General features: G+C 40.7%; 1 protein-coding gene across 2 annotated transcripts in view; it reads left to right on the plus strand.

Moving 5' to 3' along the window:
- Nucleotides 1–9,819: 9,819 nt before the first annotated feature.
- ACAT2 (acetyl-CoA acetyltransferase 2) overlaps nt 9,820–20,173 on the plus strand; it is a 41,409-nt gene continuing 31,055 nt past the window's right edge. Inside the window, exons 1-2 of one of the 2 annotated variants that reach the window (XM_077120762.1) lie at nt 9,820–9,968; nt 11,059–11,193. In XM_077120762.1, coding sequence (XP_076976877.1) covers nt 9,914–9,968; nt 11,059–11,193 — 190 coding nt within the window. In that variant the 5' untranslated portion in view covers nt 9,820–9,913. The remainder of the gene's footprint in view (nt 9,969–11,058; nt 11,194–20,173) is intronic. The other variant, XM_077120761.1, reaches the window with a different exon arrangement.

A 20,173-nucleotide genomic window follows, 5' to 3' on the forward strand; every position in this document is an offset into this window, starting at 1 on the left:
GTTCTTGTTTTGGTGTACAGCAGTTATTTTCATTAAATTGCTGAATTTCTAGTCAGTATCTTTTGGCATACCAGAAAGTTGGAATTTAAGTTTGTGCATCAGTTTTGATTTTGCACTTAAGTTTTTAAAATTTATGTCTTGTTTTACAAAATAAACTCGGAGTTTTAAGATTATGCTGTTAATAATGTTAAAAGTAGAAGAAAATAGTCACCTCTGAGTATTCATTAGTTTCTTCTTTTTTTTTTTTTTAAGAGTAAGTTTATAAAAAATCATGTATAAAACAGAGTTCCCATGTGCCACCCTGTGAGGTTTTAACTAAAAAGTAGAATTTGTTCTTATGATTTCAGGTAATTAGGGTATCAAGTAGTTAAATGTTTGTTTTAAAACATTGACCAGTGCTACTGATTTTTATGAATACCACCATAGCTGCTGATATTATGTAGTAAACCTGTGGAATATTAGAATGTGTATAGTCTGTAGAATCTAGGAGAAAATATTTCTGAAATGCAAGGCTCAAAATTTATTTTTGCTGTCTTATTTAAACAATGAAGTATCAAGGTGGATAGTAATGAATGACTTTAGAAGCTAACACTTCATATACATGGTTAAGATGAAGTAATTTTTGCTAAAAGCAAAATTTTATTTCAAACAATACTTGTAATATAATTAAGGAACATCAGCAATGGAATGATTAACACTTGAAACTGAGAAACTATATTTAAAAATAATTTGTGTTTCTGTTAATTTAGCTGGTATGCAAATATATTGTCTTTTGTGGTGTATTAAAAACGCTGCACTTCGTTTCTTTAATACGATTAACCTTTGTGCAGTCTGCTAAAGTGAATAAAAATCCTATGCAGTTTTAAGTAAATTTCTTGTAATAAACATTTTGGTTTGTACTGAAGTACATACTAAATACTTGAGTAAACTGAGCTTTGGGTGTGCGGTTTTTTGTTATGTATGTCCTTTGAACTTGCCCATGCCCAACTTAAGCAAAAATGGAATTCATCTTTCCTGTTGGTGTTACATAATCATTGGTGTGTAAGGAAATTCAACTAGTGTTACAATTTTATGACACATACAGACCTGTTATGTGTGACTTTACCAATGTTCATGTTTGTTTGATTTGCATTAACGAATACTGGAACAGAGAACTTGTGATTGTGTATAGAGTAAACATTCCTTATTTCTGGAATTGCATTGCTTTCTTAGCTGGTAAGGCTATTAGAGTAAAAAGAGGTGCTCGATCATATAGAGATTGACAAACGTCTAAAGCTAATGGGTCTGTATACTGACTTTATTGCCTTCCTGTTACCTGAGTTAGGCATATTGCTTAACTTCTCTGAGGCTCAGCTGTTTTTTCCTTTAAAAGAACATTAAATGACTTGGGCTTTGCAATGGTGGCTCAGTGGCAGAATTCTTGCCTGGCATGTCGGAGACCCAGGTTCAATTCCCAGAGCCTGCCCATGCCAAAAAAAAAAAAAAATTAAATGACTTAATACAAGTGCTTGCAGGAGTGCCAAGTACATAGTGATCACTTAGTACGTTAACCATTACGGACTTGTCTCAAAGTGAGGTTCCAATCCTGATGACCTCCCTTTGTCAAATATATCCAAATATACATTTTATTGTTTGGATAGTTAAGAGAGAAAAGATAGTGGGTTTAATTAAATGGATTGTGAGATCTTTGATGTAAAAAGTGAAAAGCTGCCTGGTTTTACTTCCCTCTGCTAAAAGTGCATTCCTTCTCCCTGAAAGGAACAAATGGGAGTGCCCATTCATCCTTTCGTTGGACGAATCTTCATGAGTACTTCCAAACATTCATTTTAAGGAACCCAGGCTCTTTCATTGCTGTGTCTCCCTTCATCTCTTGAATAGGAGGAAGAAATGTATCTGTTTCTGGGGCTACTTATCTCACAAGTCTTATTCCAAATATTTAGAATTGGAAATAACAATCACATAAAATGGCAATGCAATGATAGAAAGTGCAGATTATATAGATAGTATAAATTCGAAGGCTGGAATAATCTAAGAGGGTTTAGTTAAGTGTAGTTTTAGAAATGTTTAATTTGATTCCTGAAGGAAATCATGGATATCAAATTGAGGACAAGGGGAAGAGAACAAAAGTCTGGCATTGGAGGATGGACTGGTTATATTTTCACAGAAGGTTTTGTGAATACTAGTGTTGGTAAGATTTCACTGAGAACATACAGGTGGTTTTTTGTGTGTGTTTGGGGAGAAGAGGTGGGGGGAGTTGTTGCATGGGCTGAGTATTGAGCCTGGGTCTCCCACTTGGCAGGCAAGCATTCTACCACTGAACCACCTGGGTACCCCTAAAAACGGGTGAAAGTGCTTGTTACATAGAGCTCAATAAATGTTAGTTCCCTTGGCCTGACTTGGGCATATTAAGCTCTCCTGGTTTCACTGTTAGTATTTAAGGCAACTGACTGCTTGCCATAGTTTTTTAGACTTAAAAAAACAATGCACACCATTCTATTTTCTCTCCTTAAATGTCCCTTACTAAGTACCGTTTGTCTCCTGTACTCGATGGTTGCCTACTGCTCTTATCTGATGACACTTTTGGGGGGAGCTCATTTATTCCTATGGTTATTGCCATATCTTACATCCCTGGATGATGTCATTACCTTTGCTCTTGGATCATGATGAGGGAGTGTGCTGATTGGGATCCTTGAGCTGCCCCTATTGGGAAGCAGTGCACTGCTAACCTTCAGCATGTGGCAGGGCCCCTTTGGTGATTTCACTGCTGCTCCCTCAGACCGAAGAAGGAGTTTGCCATGAAAGGTTAGCAAGTTCTGCCTTTTGGCCACAACCTGGCCTAGATTACTGCAACTCTGAAACTTAACCAAGAATAGCTGTCTGGCAAGGTCCCTAGAGGATAAATGGGCTCACACATAGTAGCAACACTGCCTTCTCTCTGCTCCTCATAGGCAGTTGGAGATTATGGTGTCTACGTGTCCATTCACTCCTGTATATAAACTTAGAGTAACATGATTCTAGGTCTAGAATTAAAAAAAAATTCCTTCCTCTTCACCCATTTGATTTTCTTAGTTACTATCTGGCCCATGAGTAGGGTTGAAGCCCTACTATATTAATGAGCAGCTATAATGACTCCCCAGAGGACAAGTGCTATGTGGCCACTTAACATAAGCATAAAACAAAATTAACTTTCTCAAGGTTTGCTCCAAGTTGGTTCTAGATAGAGCTTCCAATTGTAGGTAGGAAATATTTGAATATGTTCCTTGGATCCAGAAGAATATGTTGATATTCAAATATGCTAGGCATTGCATAAAGTATACCTGTATTCATATTTTATACCTGTAATGTGCCAGGAATTGTGCATAAAGCAGTTTAACAAGATCATCTTGCAAAGTTCATAGTCCAGGAGAGGAAATAGATGAAACTAAGAATTACAGTATATAGTAATAATATAGTAGTAATGGGTTTAATATGCTGTGGGGGCACCAATGGCAGGAGATAGGAAGGCTTGCTGGAGGAAGTGATGTCTCACTAAAGAAAGATTTCTGGCTTGGTTAACAGAAGATACCATACTGCTCACTGGGATATTGAGGAGAGAAGGAATGATAAAGTTGGAAGGGGTAGATATAATGAGTTTGGTATAGATATGTTAAATGTGATGTGCTTATGGGAAAGTGGAATGGAGAGGGCCAATCTGCTGAGTAGGCAAGCTAGAGATTTTTGAGTGTTCAGTATATAGGTGATAATGCCATGGGAGTGCATGGTTTTACCCGGAAAGCCGGTGAAAAGTGGGAACCTTGAGGGATATATTCAGGGGTTCAGGGACAGTCAGAATAAGTCCACGAAGGAGACTAAGCAGTGGCCAGAGGGGAAACCAGGACTACATAGAGCACAAGGCCAAGGAAAGAGTCAACTTGAATTCCTCGGACTCATATGTTTAGGAACAGAATAAATTCCAGACTAAGTATATTGTTGATTTCTTAGGGAGGACAGCTGGCTCTGTAACTGTCCCAGTCCCTATGTGTTTCCCCAACAAGGAGACACTGCTAACCAATCTTTTCTGTCTCTACTGCCCTAGCTTTAGTTTTGGCGTTGCCTACTTGTGTTCTCCTTGCTCAAATTATCTTCTCTGGTTTGGCCAATCCACATATCTCTGCAAATTCTTAATGTAGGTTCCCAGGACCTACCAATTTTTCAATCTGCTTCAAAGTTCGTCAGCAGGATTCCCCAGCCATGTCAACAGTTTTCCCCTCCACAACCTCATGACAAAGTTATCTTGCTCCACTCTGCAGGTTCCCAACAAGTGCTTCTTTGCCTAGAAACTCTTTCATTCCTACCATATATCAGCTTGTTTTGCTGTGATTTACTGAATGCCTACAAAAAAAATCTTAACTTCCTACCAGAAAACATGCCTGGATATTTCAGGATATTTTTCAGCCTCATGTAACAGAATATTTTACCTAACACAGACTGCCTCAGACAATAAGGAAATTTTTTCTCACATAATTAGAGGATAGTTTCATGGATTCTGGGTTGGCCTCAAAGATGTCTCAAAAGCTTTAGTTCTTTCCAACCTGCTCTGCTGTCCTTAGGTGCTGTCCTTACAGTCATGCGGGCTTCTCTCATGGTCAAAAAAGATGGCTACATCAAATATCCAAGAAAAAAGGATTCTTGTCTTCTTTGCATGTCTTAAAAGTGAGAATACCTTTTCCAAAGCCTATTGGCAACCCTCTATTCACTTTTTGGTGGCCAAGATTGATTAACATGTCCACTGTTAAGCCAATCATGGGTCAAGGCTCAGTCTAATTATTTGGCATAAAATGTATGTTGGGAATCAGTCATCATTACTGGATTCATGGAAGGAGGTGAAGTTATTGAGCTCATTCCAAATGCACATGAAATTCCAGCCTTATTGACTATCTCTCCTAAACCCTTATCCTTGATCCAAACATACCTTATTAATACTGGCATATACATTGATGATTACTCAATGTTAATTGTTACTCAAATGTTTATTAGTCTCCATATCTGTGATTGGCTGTAACATCTATATGGAACCTTAAGCAGCCCTTGGGAGTCGTTAGGGGTAGCTTATGGATAACAATCATGAAAATCCATTACCACTCATTTGACAGGCATTTACCACACCACTACTGTGTGTTAAATACCGCGCTAGAGAGAATAAGAGCGCTAGAGAGAATAAGATAAATGCAAGACCTCTCTCTCTTTCTGGGAATGATGGGCTCATACTATGTGTTATTGTGATATAAAAAGTAGTACAACAGAGTCATATATTACTGTTTTCCACTCTGGGAAGAGGGGAGAAGGGGAAGTTTTCACATAGGACAGGGCTGTTAGAGGATTTCACTTTCCATCGGGAAGTTAAGTGGAGTACTTAAAAATTGTTTTAATTGTGGCAAAATATACATAAAATCATTTTAACCATTTTTTTAAGTGGATAGTTCTTTGACATCAAGTACATTGACAATATTGTGTAACTTTCAGTACTACCTATTTCCAGAATATTTTCATCATCTTAAAAGCAAAACTCATACTTAGCAATAATTACCCATTCCCCCCTCCCAACACCCCTACAAACCTTTGCTTTCTGTCTCATAAATTTCCATTTTATAAGTATTTCATATGAGAGAAATCATACAATGTTTGTCCTTTTGTTGTCTGGCTTATTTCAATCAATATGATGTTTTCAAGATTCATCCATCTTGTAGCATGTATCAGTACTTCATTTTATAGCTGAATAATATTCCATTGTATAGATATACTGTGTTTTGTTTATCCATTCATCTGTTGATTGACACTTAGGTTGCTCCTACCTTTTGGCGATTGTGAATAATGCTGTGATATCATTGGTGTACAAATATCTGTCTGAGTCCCTCTATGCTCTTCTTTTGGGTATATATCTAGGAGTGGAATTGCTGGGTCATTTGGTAAATTTCTTTAACTTCCTGAGGAATTGCCAAACTTTTCCACAGTGGCTGCACCATTATACATTCCCACCAACAACGTATGAGGGTTCCTATTTCTCCATATCCTTGACAACACTTATTATTTTCACTTTGTTTTTTTTTAAGTGCATGGTCCAGGAATCAAACCCGGGCCTCCTGCATGGCAGGCAGGCATTCTACCACTGAACTACCCGTGCATCCTATTTTCACTTTTTTAAAAATAAGAGCCATCCTAGTGGGTATTATCTCACTGCAGTTTTAATTTGCATTTCTTTAATGGCTAGTGGTGTTGAGCATGCTTTCATATATTTATTAGCAAGTTGAATATCATATTTGTCTCATTTTTAAATTGAAATGTCTTTTTTTTTGAGGGGGGTGCAGTGCATGGCCCAGAAATTGAAAGGTAGGCATTCTAACCACTGAACCACCTGTGTACCCTGAGTTGTCTTTTTGATGTTGAATTTAGGAGTTCTTTATATATTTTGGGTATGAAACCCTTACCAGATAAATGGTTTCCAAATATTTTCTACCATTGGGTAGGTTGTCTTTTCACTTTCTTGCTAATGTCTTTTGATGCACACAAGTTTTTAATTTTGATGAACTCCCACTTATCTATGTTTTTCTTTTGTTACTCATGCATCTGGTGTAAATCTAAATATCCACTGCCTACTACATGGTCCTGAAGATATTTCCCAATGTTTTCCTGTAAGAGTTTTATAGTTTTAGCTCATATTTAGGCCTTTGTTCCATTTTGAATTATGTTTTGTATATGGTGAGGAGTAGCAGTTCACATTCATTCTTTCACATGTAGATTGCTAGTTGCCCCAGCACCATTCGTTGAAGAGACTCTTCTTTTCCCATTTAGTGGACTTGGCACTCTTGTCAAAACTCAACTGACCATAGATGTGTGAATGTAACTCTGCTCTCAATTCTATTCCATTAGTCTATATGTCTATTCTTATGCCAGTACCATAATATTTTAATTACTGTAGTTTGTAGTAAGTTTGACATCAGGAAATGTGAGTCTTCCAACTTTATTCTTTTTCAAGGTTGTTTTGGCTCTTCAGGGCCCCTTGCATTTCTACATGAATTTGAGGATCAGTTTTTGCATTCTCAAAAAAAAAAAAAAAAGCTGGCTAGAATTCTGATACTGAATTGAATTTATAGATCATGTTAGGCAGAAATGACATCTTAACAATACTAAATCTTCCAGTCTATGAACACATTTATTTCCATTTATTTATGTCTTCTTTAATTTCTTTCAGTATTTTTTTGGCATATAGGTCTTTCACTTCCTTGGTTAAATTTATTCACAGGACTCAGTAACAGAGTGAGAAATATTCACAAATATGTGGAAATTAAACAATATGCTCTTAAACAACAAAGGAGTCAAAGAAGAAACAAGGGAAATTAGGAAATCTTTTGAGGCTGATGAAAATGAAACCACAGGATGCCAAACGCAGGTGATGTAGCAATGGCAGGGTGAGAGGGAAATTTAGAACTCTAAATATTTACATTAAAAAGGAAAAAAGATCTCAACTCAGAGACCTAATCTCAAAGTTGGATGATCTAGAAAAAGAAGAGCAAACTAAACCCTAAGTGAGCAGAAGGAAGGAAATAACTAAGATTAGAGTGGAGATAAATGAAACAGAGAATAGAAAAACAATTGAGAGAAGCAACAAAACCAGAAGTTTGTTCTTTGAAAAGATTAATAAAATTGAGACACTTTTAACTAGACTGACAAAGAGAAAAAGAGAAACGACACAAATAACTGAAACCACAGGTGAAAAGGAGGACATCACTACTGACCCCATAGGAAAAAAAAAGGACTATAAGAGGATACTATGAACAACTGTACACCATCAAATTAGATGATCTAGATGAAATGGACAAATTTCTTGAAACATACTGACTAAAGAAGAAATAGAAAATCTCAAAAAACTAATAACTAGTCAAGAGATTGAATTAGTAATCAAAATCTCCTAGCAAAGAAAAGTCCAACACAGGGGAATTTTATCAAACATTCCAAGAAGAATGAACACAAATCTTGCTAAAATTCTTCCAAAAAACTGAAGGAAGAGAGAACATTACCTCATTCATTCTATAAGGCCAACATTACCTTCATATCAACCCAGAAAAGGCTACAACAAGAAAAAAAATTACAGACCAATACATCTTCTGAACATGCATACAAAAATCTTCAACTAAATATTTGCAAACCGAATTCAACAGCATATTTAAAAAGTATTTTTAATTGTAAAATATAGCATATATACAAAGCAAAGAAAGAAAAAAGCAATAATTTTCAAAGCACACTCTGGGCTACCACTCCACCATCTCTGATTTTTTTCCTTCTCGCTGTTCGAAAACACTAAGGCTAGGCTAGAAGGAATAGTAATGTAGTGATTCAGCATCCATACTCATTTGTTAAATCCCATATTCTCTTCAACAGCATAATAAAAGAATTATATATCATGATCAAGTGGGATTTATCCCAGGTATGCTAGGATGAGTGAACATAAGAAAATCAGTTAATGTAGTACACCATATTAACAAAATGAAGGGGAAAAATAAAAACATGAACATCTCAGTTGATACAGAAAAGGCATTGGACAAAATCTAGCACCTCTTCTTGATAAAAACATTTGGAAAACTGGGACTAGACGGAAACTTTCTCAGCATGACAAATGGCATATATGAACAACCCATAACTAAAATCATACTTAATGGCGAAAGACTGAAAGCTTTTCCTCTAAGATCTGGAACAAGACAAGTATGCCCACTGTCACCACTGTTATTTAACATTGTACTGAGATGTTCTTGCCAGAGCAATTAGGCAAGGAAAAGAAAGAAGAAGTGAAACTTTCTCTATTTGGGGATGACAAAATCCTATATTCAAAAAAATCGTCAAAGAAATCTACTAAGTTCAATAGTTGTTTTAGTGGAGTTGCCTATCCTGGGATATTGAGCCCTTTCTAAACAGATAAAGTTGCATGAGTCACAGGCACAGGAAAGAGGATGGCATTCTTCTACAACAGTAGGACCTCAGGACTGCCGTGTGTGGGCGTGCCCAGGGGATAAATAGCCAGAACGGAGGCTGGAAAAACGTTAGGGACCAGATGTTGAGGATTCTAGGAGGCCCTGAAAGATCCTGAACTTTGCACAATAGGTGACAGGAAGTCATGGAAGGTTTTCAACAGAGGAGTGACCGGACTTCTTATTAGCCAGGCTCCTGGCTTTTCCGATGACCCAAACTCAACCACAGGAAATTCTTTTAGATTCGTGGGGCATTAGGACACTGATTTCACTACCAGAGCTCTTTCGGGATAAGAGAGGCTAGAGGTAAAGATGCATAGCAGATGCACTTAAACCGTCCGCAGGGTATAGCAGAGAACTCTTTTCCAACGTGAATGAATGAACACTGGCGACCAGGCAAAGTGTACAGGCAATTTTTGAGCCGTGAGAGCAAAACTGAACTTCAGAACCGCCCCGAGGCCTGCATATGGTAGGCTTCCAATCGATGACTCCCACCCCTATGACTCAAGTCCTGGGTTGAACACGAGATATTCTTTGGTCATCCTCACTCTTTTTGACTCGAAAAGGCCCTAAATAAACCAAAAATCAAAAACATTCGGACGTCCGGACGTGGGCCTGAGAAGTAAAGCAGGTCCCCGGAGGAGGGAGGGCGGAGAGGACCAGGGTCCGAGGCCCGCACCCACCTCTTCCAGAGCCGCGGTCGGTCGAGGCCCCCCGGCGGGGTGGGGGGGTGGGTGGTCTGCCCTCCGCGCCTGCGCACTGAGGGCTGAGCAAAGGAAACGGGCGCCGCGGGGGCGCGAGGGGGGCGGTCCCGCCGCCTCAGTCTCCGCCTACCAGCGCGACCTGTGGGCGGGCCGGGAGATAGGTCGCGGACGCAGCCAGTGCTGGTGCCACGCGGCAGCGGGAGCGTCAGGATGAGCGCGGGCTCCAACCCCGTGGTGATCGTCTCGGCTGCACGCACCGCCATAGGTGAGTCGCCTGTGACCCGGCGCGGACGGCATGCGAGCTGCCCGCCACACTGACAGGCTCGCCGCCGGCGGCCGACCGGGCCCAGAGCCGCAGCCTCTGGGGTGCGGAGGAAGGGCGTGTGGGAAAGGACGCGGGCCTCGCCGCTGGCCGCCCGCGCAACGCGGGCCGGACCTGGCGACCTAGGTGCTCGCTCCTCTGGGCGGCCCAGCCCCTCTCCTCTCCCGGGACCTCCCCCCACCCCCTCCCGCCCCATCTCTGCTGCTGCTCTGATTGGCTACCCGAGTAGAGCCACCACACAACCCATCCCTGCCATTGGCTGGCGGGTGATCGGCCGAAGTGTGGTCGCAGGGGCGGGGCACCTTAAGTCTCCGAGGTGGGGAGCCTGGGATAAGGAGTCTGAGATGGGGGTTTGGGGTGTGGAGTCTGGGATGTGGAATCTGAGATGTGGAATCTGAGATGTGGAGTTTGAGATGGGGGTCTGGGATGTGGGGTCTGGGGTATGAAGTGTGGGATGTGAAGTCTGAGATGAGGGTCTGGGATGTGGGGTCTCTGATCGGGAGTCTGGGCTGGGCCCTCGAGCTGGGGAGCTGAATGGGGCCGTGAGGGGTTGAGCTGGGAGTCCTGGGCTAGGAGTCCTGGGCTGGGGGTCCGAGATGGGGGTCCGAGAAAGAGGTCTCAGTTAGGGGTGGGGGGTGCGTTTTGAGTTCGGACTCAGGCTGGTTAAGTAGTGAGGGGCGACAACTGCTTGTAGTACCTTACCGCTTTAGCATTTTCATAGCCCTCTGAAGCGTGCCATCTCTCGGCTTCTTTTGTTCCGGAAGCATGGAGAGGTTTCCATCTGTGGGTTCTTTGGAAGTAGGTGAGAACGTTTTCTCCCGGAACCTTGGCCAGGAGTTGCACACACCATTCTGGCTGTTGCAGTGTTTGACTCATGCCCTGGCCTTTCACCTTTGGCGGGAAGAGGCCACTGCCTCCTCTCTGATGTTCCCAAACAGTTCTTTCTCACCAGCTCCTGGGGCGAGAGGGTGGATGGGGCTTCTTCACCGCCCTCAGGTCTTATTTGCCCTCTTTCTTCACCACTGTGTTTTAGGCTCCTTTAATGGTGCCCTATCTACTGTTCGTGTCCATGACCTGGGCTCAGTCGTCATCAAAGAAGTCCTGAAGAGGGCCAAAGTGGCCCCAGAAGAGGTGTCTGAGGTGATATTTGGACATGTGTTGGCGGCAGGTAACTCATTAGTGATCCAGGCAGAAGTCAGGTTTGATAGAAACAGCCAGTCCACACCCGCTCCACACACCGACTTGATATCCTTAACTGTTTACACTTCCTTATGGAGTTCCTACTGCCGCGCCCTGTCTGTATTGGCAGCCTAGTTTAAGACTCAACTTCTTCAGTATGCTTTATGTGAATGAACCTAGACCATTCTCCTGTATTCGCAGCGGAGTGTACATGCCTTTACATATTCTCCTAAAATGTCAGGCAAAATGTATTCTGTTCTTTCTGAGTGCTGAGCACTACTAAATGCTGAGGCTATAGCTTAAGTAGTGCAGATAAGGGCCTTCCCATAGGATTCATCTCTGAGCTGGATTAGAAGGACAGTAATGAAGGAATTGGCTGATAGTTGGGGATAAAATATAAAGGTAAAGGTCAGTGATTTGCAGTGATTTTTTTTGTCTTTATTTTATTATTCATCTACCCATATGCTGGATAAAGGGGATGCCAGTGGGAAGGTTTTTACAGTTACATAGTCACACGATAGAAGCTGTTTAGTTATACAGTCATTATCAAAGATCAAGGCTACTGGATTACAGTTCGGCACTTTCAGGCCTTTCCTTCTAACTATTGTAATACACTAGAAACTAAAAAAGAAATATGTATATAATGACTCAGTAGCCATAATCATTTGTTAGAACCTTATTTCTGAGTTATACCTTCTCCCCCTCATTTGATCACTCAATCTTCAGGCAATGACCATTTCAACTTCTTCATGCTGGAAAGGGGTGTTTACCTTTTGGGGTAGAGGAATGAAACTGGTTGATGTTTTTGGATAGATTGGTACATCTGTGTTTCAGGGCTTATCTGGCATAAGAACAATCTGGAGACCTTAAGTTTCTTGCAGGGTTTTTGAAACCTTTTGTACAGTTTCAGGTGATGACGAGATCTAGTGGGGGAGCTGAGATGGAAGAGAGGACAGGAAGAGGCCAAGAAATTGGGTAGTCTGTAGGGTTGCTGGAGTTACCTGGCATGAGGGGGAGGGAAAAGGATGTTGCCTGTAGGCGTGAGCTGCAGAGGAACGGGGTTTTATGATAGCTCAGCGGAGTAATTGTCTGGAAGGTACACTGAGGAGCACCGGCAGGGCCACTTTCATACTCTCGTCATCAGCTTTCAGAGCATGAACAGCCACCACCTTAGAGGGCTGCAGGGAAGATGACAGTGTCCTCAGGATAACCAGCTATGACTACAGAAAAAATATATAAAGGAATGTGCTGGGAAGAGGATGAGAAAAGCTGGGGGTGGTAGTTGAGACCACTGAGTGGGAATTCCAGAGGGTGCCAAAAGGACAGTGGGTAGAGGTTCAGGACCAGATCACCTGCATTCATATCCCAGTTGTACCACTGATTTTTGGTGATTTCGTTTGTTGTCTGACTTTTCTGTTCCTCATTTTCCTCAGGTATGAAGTGAAGTTACTCTGGGGTGCTTAGGATTTCTCTGAGGATTCAGTGAATGGCTGCACATAGAAGTAGCAGATAACTGTTGGCATTGAGATATTATTTTTAGGAAAATGAAATTCCTCCTCACAATTCATTTTTTTAAAAATATTTTTATTGACAAATCTTCACGCACATAGAGTTCATACATGGTGTATTATCAGTGGCTCACAATATCATCACATAGTTGTATTTTATTTTTCCGGGTATGTGGTTTGGGAATCAATCCTGGGTTCACATGGAAGACGAGCATTCTACCACTGAACCACCTAGCGATTTGTTTATTTTTTTGTATGCTGCATGGTGGGGTCACATTTCACTGTTTTTCCATGTATGTATCCCGTTATTGCAGCACCATTTGTTGAATTTTTGTTTGTTTGTTTGTTTGGCTTCTTTGTTTTTGGGCAGTGCATGGACCAGGAATTGAACCTGGGTCTCCTGCCTGGCAGGTGAGAATTCTACCACTGAACTACCCTTGCACCCCCTTAGCAATTTATTTTTGATGTCATGTGTTGCCCTCTTCCCAAACTATTTTTTTTTAACTTTTTTTATTAATTAAAAAAATTAACAAACAAAACATTAAGATATCATTCCGTTCTACATATACAATCAGTAATTCTTAATATCATCACATAGTTGCATATTCATCATTTCTTAGAACATTTGCATCGATTTAGAAAAAGAAATAAAAAGACAACAGAAAAAGAAATAAAACGATAACAGAGAAAAAAAATTATACATACCATACCCCTTACCCCTCGCTTTCATTTACCACTAGCATTTCAAACTAAATTTATTTTAACATTTATTCCCCCTTTTATTTATTTTTATTCCATATGTTCTACTCTTCTGTTGATATAGTAGCTAAAAGGAGCATCAGACACAAGGTTTTCACATTCAAAGAGTCTCATTGTGAAAGCTATATCATTGTTCAATCATCATCAAGAAACATGGCTACTGGAACACAGCTCCACATTTTCAGGCAGTTCCCTCCAGCCTCTCTGCTACATCTTGAACAACAAGGTGATATCTACTTAATGCATAAGAATAACCTCCAGGATAACCTCTCAACTCTGTTTGGAATCTCTCAGCCATTGACACTTAGTCTCCTTTCACTCTTCCCCCTTTGGTCGAGAAGGTTCTCTCAATCCCTTGATGTTAATTCTCAGCTCATTCTAGGGTTTTTCTCAGTCCCTTGCTGCTGAGTCTCAGCTCATTCCAGGATCTCTGTACCACGTTGCCAGGAAGGTTCACACCCCTGGGAGTCATGTCCCATGCAGAGAGGGGGAGGGTGGTGAGACTGCTCGTCATGTTGGCTGGAGAGAGAGGCCACATCTGAGCAACAAAAGAGGCTCTCTTGGGGGTGACTCTTAGGCCTAAATTTTAAGTAGACTTGAGATATCCTTTGTGGGGTTAAGTTTCATATGAACAACCCCCAAGACTGGGGGCTCAGCCACTAACTTTGGTTGTCCACACTGCTTGTGAGAATATCAGTTATTCAACTGGGGGAAGTTGAATTTCTCCCCACTCTCGCCATTCCTCGAAGGGGGCTTGCAAACACTTTTCTAGTCACTGATCAAATCACTCTGGGATTCATCGGGGCATCGCTTTGGACAAACTAACAAAATCTCGTCCTACCTGAGATTCCAAGTGCTTATGACATTCAATCAAACTATCTACATGAGTTATATTAGGAAATGCTCTAGTCAAAATATAAATTTTGTAACAAATAAACATTTTTTGCTTTAGTCTCACACATTAGTTGAAATTTTAAATTACTAAGTACCATCTATTTTCAGCACACTGCAGTAATGACATTCCTTTGTTCTTCCTCATGCAAAAATATTTTTAAAATTTGTACATTGTACATTTCACTATTATTATACATGCTAGGCATTCCTAGATTATACCATCTTGATCTTTACCATCTATCTTTCTTTCTGATTTCATTTATGTCCCCAGCCCTCCTCCCTCTATCATTCTCACATTCAGCTTCATTCAGTGTTTTAACATGATTACATTACAGTTAGGTAGTATTGTGCTGTCCATTTCTGAGTTTTTATATTCAGTCCTGTTGCACAATCTGTATCCCTTCAGCTCCAATTACCCAATATCTCACCCTATTTCTATCTCCTGATGGTCTCTGTTACCAAGGAAATATTCCAAGCTTATTCACTAATGTCAGTTCGTATCAGTGAGACCATACAGTATTTGTCCTTTTGTTCCTGGCTAATCACACTCAGCATAATGTCCTTAAGGTCCATTCATGTTGTTACATACTTCATAACTTTATTCTGTCTTACAGCTGCATAAATTCCATCTTATGTAAATGTCACAGATTGTTTAGTCAGCTGTCTGTTGATGGACATTTTGGCTGTTTCCATCTCTTGGCAATTGTTAATAATGCTGCTATAAACATTGATGTGTAAAATGTCTATTTGTGTCCTTGGCCTCGTGTCCTTTGAGTAGAGACAGCATATAGATGGGTCCTGTTTTTTAATCCATTCTGCCAGACTCTGTCTTTTGATTGGAGAGTTTAATCCATTAACATTCAGTGTTATTACTGCATGGGTAGTACTTTCTTCTGCTATTTTGCCTTCTGGATTTTATAAGTCATATCTAATTTTCCTTCTTTTTACCTTTACTCATAGTCTTCCTTTCTACACTCTTCTCCACATCTCTCTCTTCTGTCTTTGTATCTGTCTCTAGTGTTCCCTTTAGTATTTCTTGCAGAGTTGGTCTCTGGGTCACAAATTCTCTCAGTGATTTTTTGTCTGAAAATGTTTTAATTTCTCCCTCATTTTTGAAGGACAGTTTTGCTGGATATAGAATTCTTGGTTGGCAGTTTTTCTCTTTTAATAATTTAAATATATTATCCCACTGTCTTCTCGCCTCCATGGTTTCTGCTGAGAGATCTGCGCATAGTCTTATTGGGCTTCCCTTGTATGTGATGGATTGCTTTTCTCTTGCTGCTTTCAAGATCCTCTCTTTCTCTTTGACCTCTGACATTCTGATTATTAAATGTCTTGGAGTATGTCTATTTGGATCTATTCTCTTTGGGGTACGCTGCACTTCTTGGATTTGTAATTTTAAGTCTTTCATAAGAGTTGGGAAATTTTCAGTGATAATTTCCTTCATTAGTTTTCCTCCTCCTTTTCCCTTCTCTTCTCCTTCTGGGACACCCACAACACGTATATTCATGCGCTTCATATTGTCTTTCAATTCCCTGAGTCCCTGCTCATATTTTTCCATTGTTTTTCCTATAGTTTCTGTTTCTTGTCGGATTTCAGATGTTCCATCCTCCAGTTTTGAAATCCTATGTTCTGTCTCTCGAAATCTACCATTGTAGGTTTCCATTGTTTTTTTCATCTCTTCTACTGTGTCTTTCATTCCCATAAGTTCTGTGATTTGTTTTTTCAGACTTTCAGTTTCTTCTTTTTGTTCTTTCCTTGCCTTCTTTATATCCTCCCTCAATTCATTGATTTGGTTTTTGATGAGGTTTTCCATGTCTATTCGTACATTCCGAATTAATTGTTTCAGCTCCTGTATGTCATTTGAATTGCTGGTTTGTTCCTTTGACTGGGCCATATCTTCAATTTTCCTAGTGTGATTTATTTTTTGCTGGCGTCTAGGCATTTAATTACCTTAATTAATTTATTCTGGAGGTTGCTTTCACTTCTTTTATCTAGGGTTTTCTTGCTGGATGAATTTGCGTCTGTCTGTTCTTTGACATTCCGTTCAGCTTTATCTGGACCTTTAGCTTAAGTTTTGTTTAACAGAGGAGAATTTTCCAGTTCTTGTTTTCTTGTTTCTTGCCCTGCTTGTGTGGTGCCTTTCACCCACACACATTTAGGAGGGTCTACTTAGATATTATATACCCCAGTCAGATTTTCCCAGACCAAACTGGCCTCCTATCAGGAGGAAAGAGTCACCTGCGTCGGTTTTCCCTGAGGGTGAGACCCAGCAGGTTGAAAGACTTTCCTGTGAAGTCTCTGGACTCTGTTTTTCTTATCCTGCCCAGTATGTGGTGCTTGTCTGACTGCAGGTCCCACCAGCATAAGATGATGCAGTACCTTTAACTTTGGCAGACTCACCCTGCTGGGGGCGTGGTGGAGACTGAGGAGAGGTTGTAGGCTGGTTTTAATGGGTTCAAATTACCAAGCCCTGGTTTCTGAATTCCTTGATGGAGGGATTCCACCTGAGTTGAGCTTCACCCCCCCACCCCGGGGAAGGCACAGGCTCCAGACAAGCCCCCAAAAGAGCTCACTTCTGCCTATGCCTGGGGCAGTTGCAGCCTGAAAAGTCCTGCCACTGTATCCAGAGGCAGTCAAGCCTGTATAGATACACCGCCACAAAAACCTCTGTTTCCTTCTTTCCCCCCCCCCCCCCCCTTTTTCTGTCAGTCCTGCCCCCTTGGCGCCAGGGCAAAAATGAGCAACCTCCGCTTTGATCAGGTTCACCTAAGCTGGGGGCCTATTTTTAGTAGTCAGATTTAGTTAATTAGTTCCACAATTGATGTTTGATTGTGCCCAGTCTCTGCTGCTGGTAAAGTCCTTTCCTTTCCCCTCCGGAAAGCAGCCTGTGGGGGAGGGGCACTGGCTGCCACAGCTTTGGAACTCATGGTTGGGGAGGGTGCTCGCAGCCGGTCCAGCTGGTCCAGACTGGGGTACGCTGTGTGTCTGGTCGCTGACGTGGCCCCAGGAGCTGTTCTGTACTGTTTCCTGTTATTTAGTAGTTGTTCTGGAGGACGAACTAAAACACACACGTTGTTAAGCCACCATCTTGACCCCGAAGTCTCCCACAGTTGACCCAAACTATTTTTTAAACAGCAAATCTTGCAGGGACAGCTAACAACCTAACACCTTGATGCAATTGAGATTATGGCATTTATTTATTTTTATTTATTAACTAAAAAATTAACAACAAACAAAACATTAAGATATCATTCCATTCTACATATATAGTCAGTAATTCTTAATATCATCACATAGTTGCATATTCATCATTACTTAGAACATTTGCATCGATTTAGAAAAAGAAAAAAGACAACAGAAAAAGAAATAAAACGATAATAGAGAAAAAAAAAGATTATACATGCCATACCCCTTACCCCTCGCTTTCATTTATCACTAGCATTTCAAACTAAATTTATTTTAACATTTGTTCCCCCTATTATTTATTTTTATTCCATATGTTCTACTCTTCTGTTGATATGGTAGATAAAAGGAGCATCAGACCCAAGGTTTTCACAATCACAGAGTCACATTGTGAAAGCTTTATCATTGTTCAATCATCACCAAGAAACATGGTTACTGGAACACAGCTCTACGTTTTCAGGCAGTTCCCTCCAGTGTCTCCACTACATCTTGAACAACAAGGTGATATCTACTTAATGCATAAGAATAACCTCCAGGATAACCTCTTGACTCTGTTTGGAATCCCTCAGCCATTGACATTTAGTCTCATTTCACTCTTCCCCCTTTTGGTCGAGAAGTTTCTCTCAATCCCTTGATGTTAATTCTCAGCTCATTCTAGGGTTTTTCTCAGTCCCTTGACGCTGAATCTCAGCTCATTCCAGGATCTCTGTCCCACATTGCCAGGAAGGTTCACACCCCTGGGAGTCATGTCCCATGCAGAGAGGGGGAGGGTGGTGAGACTGCTCGTCATGTTGGCTGGAGAGAGAGGCCACATCTGAGTAACAAAAGAGGCTCTCTTGGGGGTGACTCTTAGGCCTAAATGTTAAGTAGACTTGAGATATCCTTTGTGGGGTTAAGTTTCATATGAACAAACCCCAAGATTGGGGGCTTAGCCTATAGCTTTGGTTGTCCACACTGCTTGTGAGAATATCAAGAATTCAACTTGGGAAAGTTAAATTTCTCCCCACTCTCACCGTTCCGTGAAGGGGACTTTGCAAATACTTTCCCACTCACTGATCGAATCACTCTGGGATTCATCGGGGCATCACTCTGGACAAACCAACAAAATCTCATGTCCTACCTGAGATTCCAAGTACTTATGGCATTCAAACTATCTACATAAGTTGTATTAGGAAATGCACTAGTCAAAATATAAATTTTGTAACAAATAAACATTTTTTGATTTAGTCTCACATATAAGGTGACATTTTAAGATATTATTTACCATCTATGTTCAGCACCCTGCAATAATGACATTCCTTTGTTCTTCCTCATGCGAAAACATTTTTAGAATTTGTACATTGTACGTTTCACTATTATTATACACTCTAGGCGTTCCTAGATTATACTGTCTCAATCTTTAACATCTATCTTTCTTTCTGATTTCATTTATGTCCTCAGCCCTCCTCCCTCTATCATTCTCACATGCAGCTTCATTTAGTGTTTTAACATAATTATATTACAGTTAGGTAGTATTGTGCTGTCCATTTCTGAGTTTTTGTATCCAGTCCTGTTGCACAGTCTGTATCCCTTCAGCTCCAATTACCCAATATCTTACCCTATTTCTGAGATTATGGCACTTCTTTCCTCTGGTGCAAGCTGGGGGCTGTGGTGAAAAGATGAGGAAAAGTATTGCAGATATTGAAGCTTGTTCACCTCAGTTCTGCTTGAGGTTATTTTGGTATTACATTTACTATGCTTGTCCTTACTTTATTGCTTTGGGCTTTGCTTGAATGTTGTTGGACTATAGGGCAGCGACCCAGGTGGGGAACCCAATAGGCCTAGTTCTCGGAGGGTCTAGTGTTCGCTAGCAGTGCTTCTAGACTTCAGGTAAGGACCATGGTACTTCACCTTGGTAGCTCCAGTGTGTACCTACTGAAGTGAATAATCCCCTGCAAAAATTCCTGGGGTCAGTGTATTGACTGACTTGAGAGACCTGTGATGCCTTTGCAACACGTGTTTCAGGTTGTCTGTAGCTGGTTTCCCTGCTGCACGGGGCTGCCAAGGGCTCAGAGGAGTTTCTGCTGAGGCTACTGCTCAGGGTTCAGCACAATGCATGGTGGAAAGACAGGTGTAGTGGTTGCCTGCTCCTCTCAGAGCAGAAGTGTGTCCCTTCCTGGGCTGGAGATTGAGTACTCACATCTCACTTCTGATTCCTGCTTGGAATCACCAATCCTAACCAGTTAGTTATTGGTACTTGTTTCATGCTCTCGTGCTCACTCAGCAGCATAAATTCTCATCAGTATTTTTTTTTTTTTATCATTTTTCTTATTGTGAAATATAACAAATATACAAAAAAACAATAAATTTCCAAGTACATTTTAACAAGCAGTTATAGAACAGATTTTAAAGTTTGGTATGGGTTACAGTTCCACGAGTTTTCTTTTTTCATCTAGCTGCTCCAAGACACTGGAGACCAATAGAAATATCAACATAGTTATTCAACAGTCATACCCATTTGTTAACTCTTGTCTTCTCTGTTATACTATATCAAGGACTTTTTTTTTTTACTTTTTATCATCACAATCAACTTTTTTTCCTTCTTTTTTTATGTGAACAATAACATAAATACAAGAAAGTTGT

Source organism: Tamandua tetradactyla, chromosome 11 (genome assembly GCF_023851605.1).
Source record: "Tamandua tetradactyla isolate mTamTet1 chromosome 11, mTamTet1.pri, whole genome shotgun sequence".
Classification (NCBI taxonomy): domain Eukaryota; kingdom Metazoa; phylum Chordata; class Mammalia; order Pilosa; family Myrmecophagidae; genus Tamandua; species Tamandua tetradactyla.